The sequence below is a fragment of the Bos javanicus genome, chromosome 29, assembly GCF_032452875.1.
Source record: "Bos javanicus breed banteng chromosome 29, ARS-OSU_banteng_1.0, whole genome shotgun sequence".
In the NCBI taxonomy this organism is placed as follows: Eukaryota; Metazoa; Chordata; class Mammalia; order Artiodactyla; family Bovidae; genus Bos; species Bos javanicus.
The window spans coordinates 18,887,890-18,905,045 of record NC_083896.1 but is presented as its reverse complement, the minus strand read 5'-3'; the positions used below and the strand labels follow the sequence as shown (position 1 = coordinate 18,905,045).

Below are 17,156 nucleotides of genomic sequence, written 5' to 3'. Positions count from 1 at the left end.
ACAGACAAGAGTGTGGGCCATCTCAGAATATGAGAGGCCCTGAAATATGCTGTAGTTAGTTACAGATTGGGTAATTTCATAGGCTAATGAGTGGGAAGAAGCACAAGCTACAATCAAGATTGCAATAACCTCAGATATGCAGATAACACCAATCTTATGGCAGAAAGTGAAGAGGAACCAAAGAGCCTCTTGATGAAAGTGAAAGAGGAGAATGAAAAAGTTGACCTAAAGCTCAACATTTAAAAAACTAAGATCATGGCATTTGGTCCCATCACTTCATGGCAAATAGATGGGGAAACAGTGGAAACAGTGGCAGATTTTATTTTGGGGGCTCCAAAATCACTGCAGATGGTGATTGTAGCCATGAAATTAAAAGACACTTACTCCTTGGAAGGAAAGTTATGACCAACCTAGACAGCATATTGAAAAGCAGAGACATTACTTGGCCAACAAAGGTTCATCTAGTCAAGGCTATGGTTTTTCCAGTGGTCATGTATGGATGTGAGAGTTGGATTGTGAAGAAAGCTGAGCATTGAAGAATTGATGTTTTTGAACTGTGGTGTTGGAGAAGACTCTCGAGAGTCCCTTGGACTGCAAAGAGATCCAACCAGTCCATTCTAAAGGAGATCAGTCCTGGGTGTTCATTGGAGGGACTGATGCTAAAGCTGAAACTCCAATACTTCGGCCACCTCATGAGAAGAGTTGATTCATTGGAAAAGACTCTGATGCTGGGAGGGATTGGGGGCAGGAGGAAAAGGGGACAACAGAGGATGAGATGGCTGGATGGCATCACCGACTCGATGGACATGAGTTTAAGTAAACTCCGGGAGTTGGTGATGGACAGGGAGACCTGGCGTGCTGCAATTCATGGGGTCACAAAGAGTTGGACACGACTGAGCACCTGAACTGAACTGAACTTAATGAGTGGGAAGATTATTCCAACTATTTCAGGGAAAGGGTAGAGAGTTGCAGGAATGGGCCATCACCCACTTTTGGCCTTTTATAGTTGGTCTCAAAACCATCGTGGCGCTGGTGGATGTGTGATTTAGAATATGCTAATGCATTATAATGAACATATAATAAGGCTGAAGGTCTACTGGAAGTCAAATCTTCTGCCATCTTGATTCTAACCAGTTTTTGTCATATTCTATGGTTATGTCAAATTCCCTGAGGTTCTAAATTCCTTTGCCAGATCCCCAGTTGGGAAATCTACTGTGGGCCCTAGAACTTTTGCAACAGTACAGGAACTTCTTTGGTCTAAGTGTTCTCCAGTTTGGGGTTGTCTGCTCAGAGGCTCTATGGTGGGGCTAATGGCAACCTCCTCCAAAAGGACTTCTGCCACACACTGTAGAAAATTCTTAAATAGATGCCAATACCAGACCACCTTACCTGCCTCCTGATTATGCAGGTTAAGAAGCAAGAGTTAGAACCAGACAGGGGACAATGGACTGATCCCAAATTGGAAAAGGAGTACATCAAGGCTATATATTGTTACCCTGCTTATTTAACTTAAATACAGAGTATATCATGAAAAATAGCAGGCTGGATGAAGCATAAGCTGGAATCAAGATTGTTGGAAGAAATATCGATAACCACAGATATGCAGATGATACCACCCTTATGGCAAAAAGCAAAGAGAAATTAAAGAGCCTCTTGATGAAGGTGAAAGAGAAGAATGAAAAGCTGGCTTAAAGCTCAGCATTCAGAAAACTAAGATCATGGCATCTGGTCCCATCACTTCAAGGCAAACAGAGGAGGAAACTATGGAAACAGTGACAGACTTGATTTTCTTGGGCTCCAAAAACACTGCAGATGGAGACTTCAGTCACGAAATTAAAAGACGCCTTTTGGAAGAAAAGCTATGACAAACCTAGACAGCATATTAAAAAGCAGAGACGTTACTTTGCCAACAAAGGTCTGTCTAGTCAAAGCTATGGTTTTTCCAGTAGTCATGTATATATGTGAGAGCTGGACCATAAGGAAGGCTGAGCGCCAAAGAATTGATGTTTTTGAACTGTGGTGTTGGAGAAGACTCTTGAGAGTCCCTTGGACTGCAAGGAGATCAAACCAGTCAATCCTAAAGGAAATCAATCCTGAATATTCACTGGAAGGACTGATGCTGAAGCTGAAGGTCCAATACTTTGGCTACCTGACACAAAGAGCTGACTCATTTGAAAAGACCCTGTTGCTGGGAAAGACTGAGGGCAGGAGAAGAGGACAACAGAGGGTGAGATGATTGGATGGCATCACTGACTCAATGGACATGAGTTTGAGCAAGCTCCAGGAGATGGTGAAGGACTGGGAAGCCTGGCGTGCTGCAGTCGATGGAGTTGCAAAGAGTCAGACATGACCCAACCAATCAACTCTAAAATTCCAGAGAGGCAATTAACGAACAATTTTCAGCCCTCATTAGACTAACCAGTTTACCACTGCAGTCTAAGAATGAGGAAGTACAATCTTTCCATCTTCATCATTTCTTCTAGAACATTATCTAATATTCCTTCTGTCTAACACAGAAGCAATCCAATCATACTTGTCCTTTCAGTAACTACAGGAGGATCTCCTGTTGCTCTGCATTTTTCTTCATAAGACAGTATCAGGTCTCACTAATCATCACTTTTGACCCCCTGGTCTAAAAGCCATAATCACATAGCATTATAAGAGTTGTCAGCTGACCAGTCCTCCCTGGAGTTATCACCTTCATTTGGAGGTGGGAACGCAGTGTGATGGTTAATTCTGTCAACCTGACTGGGTCATCAGGAGCCCAATATCTCGTTAAATGTTATTTCTGGGTGTGCCTTTGAGGGTGTATCCAGAAGAGTTTAGCATTTGAATTGATGAACTGAACAAAGCAGATGGGCCTCCTCAAGGTGGGTGGACATCATTCAATTAGCTGACAGTCTGAACAGAAGAAAAATGTGGAGAAAGGCTATTCTCTGACTGTACCAGTAGGACATTGATCTTCTCCTGTCCTCAGTGCTCCTGATTCTGAGGAATCAGACTTCTACCACTAGACGCGCTTTTTTTCCCCCCTTACTTTTTATTTTATATTGGAGTATAGCTGATTAACAAAGTTGTTATAGATTCAGGTGGACAGCAAAGGGACTCAGTCAAAAATATAAACATATATCCATTCTCCTCCAAACTCCCCTCCCATTCAAATTGCCACATAACATTGAGCAGAGTTCCCTGTGCTATACAGTAGGGTCTTATTGCTTATCCATTTTAAATATAGCAGTGCAGACCTTTTTTTTTTTTTTTTGGCCATGTCACCCACTCTGAATCCCAGGGACGGGGAGCCTGGTGGGCTGCCATCTATGGGAGTCGCACAGAGTAGGACACGACTGAAGCAACTTAGCAGCAGCAGCAGCAGCAGCACAGCATGCAGGATCTTAGTTCCCTGACCAGGGATCAAACCCATACCCCCTGCAGTGGAAGGGCATAATCATAACCACTGAATCACCAGGGAATCCCCTAGACTTCCACTAGAACCTACACCACTGCTCTCTGGCTGTCTGGTCTTCAAACTACACCACTGGCTTTCATGGGTCTTCACCTTTGCAAAAGTGTTAAGAATAAAGAATACACAATAAAGTAAGTATATAGTGGTAAAGCAGCATCTTATCTGCAACTTAATCTCAAATGATTTGGGAAGAAAGAATATTTTTATAATATATGTATATTTTCTTAACTTGGAAAAAATCAAAATAAAAAATTAGAAAAGAAGGGAAGGGAAAAAGGAAAGAAAGGCATACACCAAATAGAACATTTTCATCTCCTTTTATTGAAGGAAATAAAACTGCAGAGGCAGTGTACCTCAGAGCATGACAAGGTAGCCATTGGGGCTAACATGACAAGCCACAATGCTGGCCAGGGGTCCTACCATAATGGGAGGACCAAAACCACAAAGATAGCAGGAGGTAGCAAACATCCCCAACACCCAGTGCAAGCATTTCCATTTGCAGAGAGCTTGGCCATGCAGTGTAAAAACAGGGTCCCCTCACAGCTGGCAGACTATCATCTCAGGCCAACAAATCCATCCAAAACAAACATGTAGTTTCAGATTTGGAGTTCTTTCTTTGACCCAGAGATTAGGGCAATCAGAAGATGAGTTAATCTTTTAGCTCCTTGTTGCAGATGGAAAAACATGCTGAGTTCTTCAAACATCACATAGGTATAGCTGGACAGGTTCTGATGCCCAGCTTTGTTCTAAAAGCAGTTGTTGTTTTTTTTTTTTTTCCTTGACTTCTCACACTGCTCTCACCCAGCATGTGCCCTAGGAAACTTCTCAGTGTTCTAAACAAGGACAGAATGGGGGCAGCAGCCTAGGGGAATTTTAAGGAGTCAAAAGCGGCTACATAGCCAAGATCATTTCACAAGAAGTAGCATGGGGAACACGATTGGATATAGATCCTCCCAAAAAGATGCTTGAAGCATACACAAAGAAAAACATGGTAGCTCTCCCACCCATATCAGGATCAGCTATGCCAAAGTCATGGTCCAGAAAGAAGAGCCATTTCATGTCCTGGCTGAGTATCACCCGCATGGCATTCCTTGAGCTATTCCTATTTTCAAGTACAATAATGTGTTTGGGCAGTCTGATAACAGAAAAGCAAGCACTGAAAAATATCTCAACTAATCACAAGTTGATAATGTTATAAAGTCAAAAATTTATATAGTCAAGAACTGATTGGTTGGGGGGGTGGGCAGAAATAGGAATCCAAGGATTTATTCATGTAAGTCCTTGGTCATAAATCACCCTCACATCCACAGGTTGGGAGCAAATTCCTTATTTTAAAATGGCCGTCATCCAATTAGTTAATTGTAGTTCTCTTCAATGCTGGACACATGGTTTTCAAGGATCAGTCTTGAGAGCACTAGACCAGGAAATGGGAGGAGAAGGCAAGGAAGAGCATCAGGGGTTGGAATTTCCGAAATGAGCATTTATTTCACAGAAGGCTTGGCACAATGAGGCTGGGGTGATGTGGTTTTAGTGATTGTTCTTGGTTGCTTCCTTTGCAGCAGCAATCAGTGGAGTGAGGCTGGAGAGAGGCTTGGCAATCTTCAGAAATTGATGCTAGAAAGGAGAAAAAGAACAAAAGACACATAACAATTTACCTTTCTTTTTTAGCAACCATTACAAGATTTTCAGGGCATCCATGTTTGTATACTGTACAGATCATCAACTTCAAATTGAAGGACATCTTTTAAAGATAACATATCTACCTACAGCTAAATACATGTCTATCCTATATCCTACCAATTCCACTTCTAGATGTATTTCAAGAGAAGTAAGTTTTTGAATTCACCAGAAGACACACACATAAATGCTCACTGCAGTTTTACTTATGATAGTCAGAAATGAAAGAACCTAAATGTCCCAAGATACTGAAAGAATGAGTAACATTATATTCATAGAATACTATACAAAAATTACAGAGCAATAAAAAGGAATAAGTAATTGATACATTGATAATAGGATGAATCCCACAGAAGACATGCTGTATGAAAGAACACATGTATATATGTATATATATGTATATAAGAAGAGATCGTACTGTATGATTTCATTTTATATAAGTCCAAAATATGGTGATAATCAGAATAATAATGAGCTCAGAGGGAAGGTTATTAACTGATTATGACCCAATGGTACACTACAATTCTGCATTTCAGAAGCACTGATTTGGGAATCTGTTGTTCTATCCTTGTGTTTAGTAAGGTTAATTAACCCAGGAAGGACTTGGTCCTTTTCCAAATCACTTTCACTGGGCTATACTGTGGGCCATACCCACAACCATTAAAGACAACCATTGTGGTAAAAACACCATTTGAAAATTACTTTTATGTTTTCAGTAAAAAAACATTATAGAAAACAGTCATCATAGAACTCTGAACTCACAACTAAAAATGACTTTTCTTCATTTTACTAGTGAAAAGGCTTTGTGTCTTGAGGTGTAGGATGTTTCTCCCATTGGATAAGAAACATAGGAACTAACTAACATATTTTCTTTTCTGTCTTCACTACCAGGACACTAAGAACCAAATTTGATGTTTAAACAAAACTATTTAATGCAAATGATTAGTTTGTTTGATTCTTCTGGCCATCCTCATAAGTCTCTTTTATTAATCATATTGTATATGTGTATACACACACATTAAATTTTAAAATTTCTATATTTCTATATATAGAAATATCTACAAATATTCTTTGCTAGAAGTGCTTCAAATTCTTTTTGAACAGAGATGGGACTCAAAGAGGTACTGAGAATAAGAAACTATTACTACAAAAGGAATAGAAGATCTTGGCTAAATTATAAAGATATGAATTCCAACAAAAGCCCCTATGTATTTCTATCCATATATATCGTTCTCACAGGAGAAACAGATGTGAAGCTTTCATGATCTGAGATTCTGAAAGTCATCATTTAGAATATTTACAATGTACGGTAACAAGTTAAAGAGTCAGTGTTCTCAGATTGCATGTTTATACAATTCCCCTGAGTTGAGAAAGCATCATGATCCAACACCCAATTAGGAGGCCTCAGTTTCCTTCTCTGTGTAATGAATAAATCAGACAAGATAAGCTCTAAGGTCTTTCCAGCTTTAACACTTGGAACCAGACAGTGGCCAAGAATATACACACTTGAGAGCCAAATACACATAGATTTAAATCCTGGATCCACCATTTCTCAGTTACTTTAATCACGCAAAGTTATTGAACACTTGAAATCTCAGTTTCCTCACCTGTAAAAATGGGAATACAAAAATCTATAAATCACAGGTTTATTAAAAAAGAATAGATTAAAAAAATATATAAAGTGCTTAGTGCCTAGAATATGATAAAGATTCAACACAATGCATTTATTATTTGTCATGTATTATTATACCAGGAAAAAAACTCTAGAGGACATTAATCTTTCAGTAACTATATTTTAATACCTAGTCAACAATATCATCTTGAGGCTTAAACTATTTGCACATTTCCCAAAGCTTGGTGTTTCCAGAAAAAACTTCATATGAAAGGAAAAGGATCCTGTATTATATATACTGCCTGTTATAAGGAGGTTTTGTCCCAAAGGATGCTAGAAACTAATGGGCTTGGCAGAACCCAGATCTCATATCTAATATATCAATGCTCTGTAGTCAGTAACTCTGATTACAAAGAGATGATAAATATCTCCAGAAGGTAACATTTCAATGAAGGTTTAAGCAATTCCATTCAATTCAACAAACATTTTCTGAATACCTATTTTTAATTGAAGTATAGTTGATATACAATGTTATATAAGTTTATTGTTGTTGTTTAATCACTAAGCCATGTCCGATTCTTTTGCAACTCCATGGACTGTAGCCTGCCAGGCTCCTTTGTCTATGGGATCTCCTAGGCAAGAATACTGGAGTGGCTTGCCATTTCCTTCTCCGGTGAATCTTCCCAACCCAGGGATCGAACCTGCATCTATTGCATTGGCAGGCAGATTCTTTACCATTGAGCTATTAGGGAAGCCCATCGCATAAGTCACAGGTATATAATATAGTGCTTCACAATTTTTATAGGTTACACTCCATTTATAACTAATTATAAAATATTGGCTATATTTCCTGGGTTATACAATATATCCTTGCAGCTTGTTTTACATATCATAATTTGTATCTCTTAATACCCTACCCATATAATGTCCCTCCCCTACTTTCCCTCTCTCCACTGGTAACCACTAATTTGTTCTCTATATCTGTGAATCTGTTTCTTTTTTGTTATATTAACTAGTTTATTTTACTTTTTAGATTCCACATATAAGTGATGTCATACAATATTTGTTTTTCTGTCTGACTTATTTCACTTAGCATAATATCCTCCAAGTCCATCCATGTTGTTGCAAATGGCAAGATTTCATTCTTTTTTATGGTTGAGTAGTATTCATCCACATCTTCTTTATCCATTCATCTCCTGATGGACACTGAGGTCACTTACATATTTTAGCAATTATAAATAATGTTGCTATGAACATTGAGTTGCATGTATCTTTTCATATTAGTTTTTGTTTATTTCATATATATATCCAGGACTGGAACCACTGGGTCATATCATAGTTCTATTTTTAGTTTCTTGAGAAACCTCCATATTGTTTTCCATATTAGCTGTACCAATTTATATCCCCATCAAGCGTGTAGGAGGGTTCCCTTTTCTCCACATCCTTGTCAACATTTGTTATTTGGATTCTTTTTGATGACAACCATTCTGACAGGTGTGAGGTGATTTCTCACTGTGGTTTTGATTTGCATTTCCCTGATATTTAGCAATACTAAGCATCTTTTCATGTGCCTGCTGACCATCTGCATTTTCTCTTTGGAAAAATGTCTATTCAGGTCTTCTGCCCATTTTTTAACTGGGTTGTTTGTAGGGTTTTTTTTTTTTTTTTTTCCCCTGAGGTGTATGAGCTGGTTATATATTTTGGATATTAATGCTTTATCAGTCATATCATTTGCAAATGTTTTCTCCCACTGAATACCTATTTTGATTCAGGTCCCAGGTAAGAGGAAACCAAGGATTAATAACATAGAAGCTATGATCTACTAACAGTAAAGAAGACAGAATTGTTCATAATTAGCTTTAATGTGATGCAGTATGGTACATCCTGCCCTGCCCTGCCCTGTGTTAGTCCTCAAAATACAAAAGTTTTATGACTTTTGTATACTGACTGACTGTGCAAATCTATACATTACTCATTGTCATTAAGTTGCATGTCACACTTAGTAAATCACCAGTTGGCAATGTAGTAAAATAACACTAGTAATGAGAAATTGTAACTGAAACACAAATGCTAAATATAGATAATGTGGTCAACTAAAAGCAAATTTTGAAACCATATTAACTAATTATGCTATAACTTCAGGATTAAGCTGGTGGAATATATAAGGCTTGGTAAACCCCCAACTTCAGGTTCCCCACAGCCTGTCACGATCTCACTCCAAACAAGCAGACTATAGGGACCTTCCTGGTGATCCAATGGTTAAGACTCCAAGCTTGCACTGCAGAAGGGCACAGGTTTGATCCCTGGTCAGGGCACTAAGATCCCGCATGCCATGTGGCATGGCCAAAAAACTGAAATAAATGAACAAACAAGCAGACTATCATTCCCACCATCTGCAAGGGTTTCCATGAAGAAACTAGGAAGAATTGAAATGCTGCACTAACTATCCTCTAAATGAAATGCTGCACTAACTATCCTCTTTCCTAAAAATCTATCTTTTGGGTTTATCCCAGTAAAATATAACTTGTATAAGATTTGCATGCAAAAAATTTCTTCTCATCAAGACTCAAACTCTGCTAGACTAATTCAGGCAGAACAAAACAAGCACCAAGGGAAGATAAAGGCAAAGTTCAATAAAAGCTCAGAAAATAACTCTGTAAGATATAGTCTAGGAGAAAGTACAGAGTTTTAATAGGCTGAGGAAGAGCCCAGGGGAGTAACATGAGCAAAGGTCCAGGGATGAACAAGATGAGGGGAATAGGAGTGTGGGACGAGCTAGAAGAAAAGCCTAGTTCTGTAACAGCCATACAAAAATGCAGCAAAAAAAAAGCCTTGGTTATGTGATTCTCTGAATTAGGTGCCTCCCTACATAGGGACAGTTACCTGCAGCAGTTCTTTAGCCGAACCTCTCTTCTCCACATCCATCTCAAGACAGCGGTTCAGAAAGTCTCGGAAGATAGCTGACAGCTTCTCTGGGTTCTGAAGCTCTGGGGTCCCATTGGTGGCAATGAGGTACAAGGCCTGGAAATACAAACAGAATTGCCCTGGGCTCTACCTAGGGTTCTTTCCTGGTTCCCAGACAGGCCGTCAAGAAATATGGTCGGCTGCCTTCAGCCTTCAGAAGACAAAGAGGCAGCTTTAGTATACTGGAGAGAATATGACTTAAGAGCCAAATTTCCAGTGGATTTCTAACTTCCTCATCTGTAAAACAGGGATGTTAACAGTGCCTATCTCACATGTCTGTAAAATAAAACAAGATAACATATTGAAAGCACTTCATAAGCTTATGAAGTGTGTTACAGATCCAAGCATTTATTATTAATGATTTAAATCTAAATGGTTTACTATACATTTAGCCTAATGAGTTAAACACCTGCCATTTACTGAAGGAAATTTATTATTCCTAGTGCCATCATCTCAGTCATCTAAAAACTGATCTCTTCTAGCAGGAAAAGAATATATAAAGGAACTGTTCCATAAAGGAGCAAACTGTTTCACTGCTGCCATCCTGGTTCTCTAATATGAAGCCATCTCCTGGGAAAGATAAAGAAAATCATCATACTAAACCTTTTAAAGCAATCTGAACTTTATTTTGTAAAGTGTTTACACAAACACTATCTCATTTAATGACCACAATAACTCTGGGTAATAGGCAGGGCAAGAATTATCATCCCCATTTCACAGATAAAGTCCTAAAACATAAAGAGATATGCTTGGGATCATGCTGTTTACACAAGCTCATGTCCTCTGACTTTGATCCCAGTCTTATTTCTGTTACTACTACTCATCATCATTTTCAAGGCACTCTAAGGTGGAGGAAGACGAGTGGCATGTGGATCCACAGGGCAATACTGGGAGCCAAGAGAAGAAACTATGGAAGGTAGTTTCAGTTTGGTACACTAAAACACTTTTCAATAATCAGGGCTATCCAAGAGGTAACCGGCTAAAATTACATGACTGTTGATTAGCGACAAAACTCAGGGAATTCTTGCACCAAATGAGAGGTTGGAATAAATAACAAAATAAAAACAATCAGAATAACTCTCACATTTGCCCATAATCAAAATTACCACCCTACCTGCATCTGTATTCACATACGCTGCTTTCCCTCTCCTATTATAATAATAAACTGTCCAAGTTCTAATTTGATGATCTTTACTTCAGTATTTGATCCAACCCCCCTGATCTACTTAAGGATATCACTATCTCTCCTACAGATGTCACATCACTCTTGTACATGACCATTTTCCTCTCTACTAGATAATTCTCATCAGCACAAAAACATGCTATGATAATATCATCTTCAAAACAAAAAAAGAAAACCCCCCTAGTCTCTACTTCAAGATATGGCTCCACTCACTTCTCTGTTAGCATAACTGCAAAATTCCTCTGAAAGAAAACAATGAAAAGTAACTGCTTATACATGTCATTTCTTTACTCTGGTGGATTTACTCTAATCAGACTTTCATTCCCATCACTCCAGTGAAACTGACTGTCAAAGTCATCAATAACCTTCACACGGGCAAATCTTATGATCATTACTTAGGATTATCTTAAATGCAACATAGTCACATTTGACACACTGGTCCATTCTCCTTCTCAAAACACTTTGTCCTCTTGGCCTCCGGGACACGTCTCTCAGTTCTCCTTCTACCAGGAAGGCTGCCCATTGGTCAACTTTGCTGGTTCCTCTACTTTGTAAACATGAGAGTATTCCGGGTATCAGTACTACCTGACTCCCTAGGTGAGTGATCTCATTATCATCTACCTCTGATTTTTAAATAAACCAACTATATAATACCTACTAATAAATTTGTATTTCGAGTCCTGAATACTCACTCTTGAACTCTGAACTCTTATGCCCAATTCTACTCAATACCTCCACTTAAGATGTCTAATAAACATTTTAACTTAACATGGTCAGAACCTTGTCCACTCTGCTCACTCACTTCAGGGACACTAGTCTCCTTGGTTTTCCCAACGATGTATCAAGTATGTTCTCTAAACAAGTTCTTTATACACTTGATAACTCGAAAATTCTTACTTCAGATTAATCTCAAGGTTCATTCCTTTTTTCATTTTTCTTTTTATTTTTTCATTCCTTTTTTTTCTTCAGATTTCTCCTCAGATAAGTTATAAGAGAGGAATTCATTCTCCACCTAAAATAAAACAGCACACTTCTCTGTCCTTCCCCCCTCTTACTCTCTTTCTATTTCTTTCACAGCTCTTATCTTCTGTTACTATATACTAATTTGTTTTATTATTATCAGAACCGTTTCTTGCCCATAAGAACTCAAAAAATCACTGAATATATGAATGAATGACTGCTAATTTACATTTTCTTTAAGCATGTATGCTTTATCACTGCCTAGTTTGATCCAGAAAAGAGAAATTCAACAGCCCAAACATCTTGATATGGGATGAGTAACACTCACTCTCAGAGGGTTTTCGTTGAGGTATGGGGGCTCCCCTTCAATCATTTCAATGGCCATGATGCCCAAGGACCAAATGTCAACCTTAGGCCCATAGGCTTTCCGGGTTACAACCTCTGGTGCCATCCAGTACGGTGTTCCCACCATGGTGCTCCGTTTGCTCTGCTCTGGGGTGATCTGAGCACAAAATCCAAAATCAGCTGAAAAAGAAAAGACAGAAACGATTCATATGCAGAGTGTTCCTTCTATAAATAGTGCGTGCCTCCCTCTAGGTATCAAGCTCTCCTGGTGTCCTAGCCACTACATCCCTTGTCTCTCCAAAGCTGGAGTCACATAACTACCACCTTCATATCCAGCTCCTAGGCTCTGCCCTGTTCAGACTTTAAGGAGAAACATGAAACAACATTTCTACCTTCCTACTCCTCCTCAAACCAGAAACACTAGGCATTAAAGGCTAAGCTGCCCATTTTGACACCTACTACCTGCCCCAATTCTGCTTTATTCCTGAAAACCATCCCCATACACCAGTATCTGGTTACGAGGTCCTTATTTTATTTCCCAGGCATGAAACCCTAATCATCTACAACTAGGCATGACAAAATATGGTCCACTTGAGAAGGGAATGGCAAACCACTTCAGTATTCTTGCCCTGAGAACCCCATGAACAGTATGAAAAGGCAAAAAGATAGGATACTGAATGACAAACTCTCCAGGTCGATAGGTGCCCCATATACTACTGGGGATCAATGAAGAAACAATTTCAGAAAGAATGAAGAGATGGAGCCAAAGCAAAAACACGACCCACCTGCGGATGTGACTAGTGATAGAAGCAAAGTCCAATGCTGTAAAAAGCAATATTGCATAGGAACCTGGAACGTTAGGTCCATGAATCAAGGCAAATTGGAAGTGGTCACACAGGAGATGGCGAGAGTGAGCATAGGCATTTTAGGAGTCAGCGAACTAAAATGGACAGGAATGGGTGAATTTAACTCAGATGACCATCATATCTACTGCTGTGGGCAAGAATCCCATAGAAACAATGGAGTCACCATCACAGTCAATAAAAGAGTCCGAAATACAGTACTTAGGCACAATCTCAAAAACGACAGAATGATTTCTGTTCGTTTCCAAGGCAAACAATTCAATATCATAGTAATACAAGTCTATGTTGCAACCAGTAACGCTGAAGAAGCTGAAGTTGAAGGGTTCTATGAAGACCTACAAGACCTTCTAGAACTAACACCCAAAAAAGATGTCCTTTTCATTATAGGGGACTGGAATGCAAAAGTAGGAAGTCAAGAAACACCTGGAGTAACAGGCAAATTTGGCCTTTGAGTGCAGAATGAAGCAGGGCAAAGGCTAATAGAGTTTTGCCAAGAGAATTCACTGGTCGTAGCAACACCCTCTTTCAACAACACAAGAGAAGACTCTACACACGGACAACACCAGATGGTTAACACTGAAATCAGATTGATTATATTCTTTGCAGCCAAAGATGGAGAAGCTCTATACAGTCAGCAAAAACAAGACCAGGAGCTGACTGCTCAGATCATGAACTCCTTATTGCCAAACTCAGACTTAAATTGAAGAAAGCAGGGAAAAACCACAAGATCATTCAGGTATGACCTAAATCAAATCCCTTATGATTATACAGTGGAAGTAATAAATAGACTCAAGGGATTAGATCTGATAGAGTACCTGAAGAACTATGGAAGGATGCTCGTGACATTGTACAGAAGACGGGAATCAAGATCATCCCCAAGAAAAAGAAATGCAAAAAAGCAAAATGGCTGTCTAAGGAGGCCTTACAAGTAGCTGTGAAAAGAAGAGAAGCAAAAATCAAAGGAGAAAAGGAAAGATATACCCATTTGAATGCAGAGTTCCAAAGAATAACAAGGAGAGATAAGAAAGCCTTCCCCAGATATCAGTGCAAAGAAATAGAGGAAAACAATAGAATGGGAAAGACTAGAGATCTCTTCAAGAAAATTAGATATATTAAGGTAAGGTTTCAATACAAAGATGGGCACAATAAAGGACAGAAGCAGAAGATATTAAGAAGAGGTGGCAAGAATACATAGAAGAACTTCACGATCCAGATAATCATGATGGTATGACCACTCACCTAGAGCCAGGCATCCTGGAATGAGAAGTCAAGTGGTCCTTAGGAAGCCTCATTATGAACAAAGCTAGTGGAGGTGATGGAATTCCAGTTGAGCTATTTCCAATCCTAAAAGATGATGCTGTGAAAGTGCTGCACTCAAGATGCCAGCATATCAGGAAAACTCAACAGTGGCCATAGTACTGGAAAAGGTCAGTTTTCATTCCAATTCCAAAGAAAGGCAATGCCAAAGAATGCTCAAACTAATGCACAATTGCACTCATCTCACATGCTAGTAAAGTAATGCTCAAAATTCTCCAAGCCAGGCTTCAACATACATGAACTGTGAACCTCCAGATATTCAAGCTGGTTTTAGAAAAGGCAGAGGAACCAGAGAGCAAACAGGCAACAACAGTTGGATCATCGAAAAAGCAAGAGAGTTCCAGAAAAACATCTACTTCTGCTTTATTGACTACACTAAAGACTCTGAGTGTGTGGATCAAAACAAACTGTGGAAAATTCTGAAAGAGATGGGAATACTAGACCACCTGACCTACCTCTTAAGAAATCTGTATGCAGGTCAGGAAGCAACAGTTAGAACTGCACATGGAACAACAGACTGGTTCCAATAGGAAAAGGAGTACATCAAGGCTGTATATTGTCACCCTGTTTATTTAATTTATATGCAGAGTACATCATGAGAAATGCCAAGCTGGATGGAGCACAAGCTGGAATCAAAATTGCCAGAAGAAATATCAATAACCTCTGATACGCAGATGACACCACCCTTATGGCAGAAAGTGAAAAACTAAAGAGACTCTGATGAAAGTGAAAGAGGAGAGTGAAAAAGTTCACTTAAAACTCAACATTCAGAAAACTAAGATTATGGCATCTGGTCCCATCACTTCATGGCAAATAGATGGGGAAACAGCAACAGACTTGATTTTTGGGGGCTTCAAAATCACTGCAGATGGTGACTTCAGCCATGAAATTAAAAGACACTTGCTCCTTGGAAGAAAAGTTATTACCAACTTAGACAGAATATTAAAATAAAAGCAGAGACATTACCCTGCCGACAAAAGTTCCGTCTAGTGTTGTATGAAAGGAGAGAAGGTTAGCACTCCCCTTGACAAGGATGGAAGAGACTCTCGGGCCTGACAACACGCATACGGTTAAGGCACTGCCACCTACTTCGTGGCATCTAACCACTGTTTTTTAAAGTTTAAAAATAAAATAAAATTAGAAAAAAAAAAAAGAATACCAAAAAAAAAAAAAAAAGTTCCGTCTAGTCAAAGCCATGGTTTTTCCAGTAGTCAAGTATGGATGTGAGAGTTGGACTATAAAGAAAGCTGAGCACTGAAGAATTGATGTTTTTCAACTGTGGTGTTGGAGAAGACTCTTGAGAGTCCCTTGGACTGCAAGGAGATCCAAACCAGCCCATCCTAAAGGAAATCAGTCCTGAATATTCATTGAAAGGACTGATGCTGAAGCTGAAACTCCAATACTTTGTCCACCTGATGTGAAGAACTCATTGGAAAAGACCCTGATGCTGGGAAAAATTGAAGGTGGGAGGAGAAGGGGACGACAAAGGATGAGATGGTGGATGGCATCACCAACTCGATGGACATGAGTTTGAGCAAGTTCCGGAGTTGTTGATGGACAGGGAGGCCTGGTGTGCTACAGTCCATGGGGTCGCAATGAGTTGGACACGACTGAGCGACTGAACTGAATTGAGGCATGACCCTGATTTAATAAGTTCCTCCTCTTGTGCCCCAGGGTAGAAACTGCTAACAGTCTTCCCATAAGCTGCCCATCCACCTGTGACACAATCTGTTTGTCTGGATTCTTCATCCTTACACTTCTGAACAGAATGTTCTGCCTGCTATTCATTCCCATTATATTGCTATTATATGTTTACTTAATTATGAAACCTTCAATAAGAACTATGTGTTCTTACTCACATTTTTCATTCTCAGATGGCCGACCACATAAACAGACATTTTATAAAAGTTTGCTAAATGAATGACTGAAAGTTATTACACTAAACTCTTTTTTCTAATTATGTATTTTATGTTTCCCACAGTAGATTGAGAACTACTTAAATACAGGCAAAAGTATCCCTGTTGCCCAACACAATAAATGTTTTTCATTGAATGTATAAATGAGTGGGGAAAAAATGTCATCCTATATAGTGCTGAGTAACATAAAGTGCCTGCATATCCAAGAAATAAGATTCTTTGGTGAGTCTTGTAGCTACTCTTATATGATTACCATCCCAGAGGAGACAGGGTCCCAGAGGGAAGAGAAGTTATTATCACTCCTACTCACTTAACTTGACAGAGCCATCCATTCCCAACAGGATGTTGTCACTCTTGATGTCTCTATGAATAACTTGGTTCGAATGCAGAAACTCCAAAGCTTGCAGGCACTGTTGAAGTGATGTGGGCAGAAAGAGAAAGGACAAATAATTATGAAGACTTACAGAAAATCACTAATCCAACCTCCTCATTTTATGATAACAAAAGTGAGACCCCAGTGAGTAAAAGAACTTACTCCAAATAAATGGAAGAGGCAGATCTAAAATCCAGTCTCTTGTCTCATTACTAAACATACTTTTAATACTTAGTGCTGCCTCATACTTTTCTTATAAGGTACTTGACCACAGTGTATTGTAACATAGCTTATAACAGTTTTAGGTACAGGAATTCCTCCAAAGTGTTTTAGAATTGTTTACAGAACATTAGCACCTTGACAAAGAACCCAAGGCAAAAAAAAAAAAAAATACTGAGGAAGAATGGAAAGGATTTTGTAAAGAAAAAACTACAGGAAAATGACAAATAACAGTCACATTTGGGAACTAAACAAATGGAAATG

At 39.0% G+C, this 17,156-nt stretch overlaps 1 protein-coding gene and 1 non-coding gene across 6 annotated transcripts in view; one reads left to right on the top strand and one right to left on the bottom strand.

Moving 5' to 3' along the window:
* Positions 1 to 3,763: 3,763 nt before the first annotated feature.
* PAK1 (p21 (RAC1) activated kinase 1) overlaps positions 3,764 to 17,156 on the bottom strand; it is a 160,203-nt gene continuing 146,810 nt past the window's right edge. For all 5 annotated transcript variants that reach the window (XM_061406168.1, XM_061406169.1, XM_061406172.1 and 2 more), the window contains 4 exons: positions 16,611 to 16,710; positions 12,188 to 12,384; positions 9,636 to 9,773; positions 3,764 to 5,077 (listed from right to left, as the gene is read on the bottom strand). In XM_061406168.1, coding sequence (XP_061262152.1) covers positions 4,991 to 5,077; positions 9,636 to 9,773; positions 12,188 to 12,384; positions 16,611 to 16,710 — 522 coding nt within the window. In that variant the 3' untranslated portion in view covers positions 3,764 to 4,990. The remainder of the gene's footprint in view (positions 5,078 to 9,635; positions 9,774 to 12,187; positions 12,385 to 16,610; positions 16,711 to 17,156) is intronic.
* Positions 15,374 to 15,499, top strand: LOC133241914 (U6atac minor spliceosomal RNA). Its single transcript, XR_009734723.1, has one exon. It is a non-coding gene; the product is annotated as a U6atac minor spliceosomal RNA (small nuclear RNA).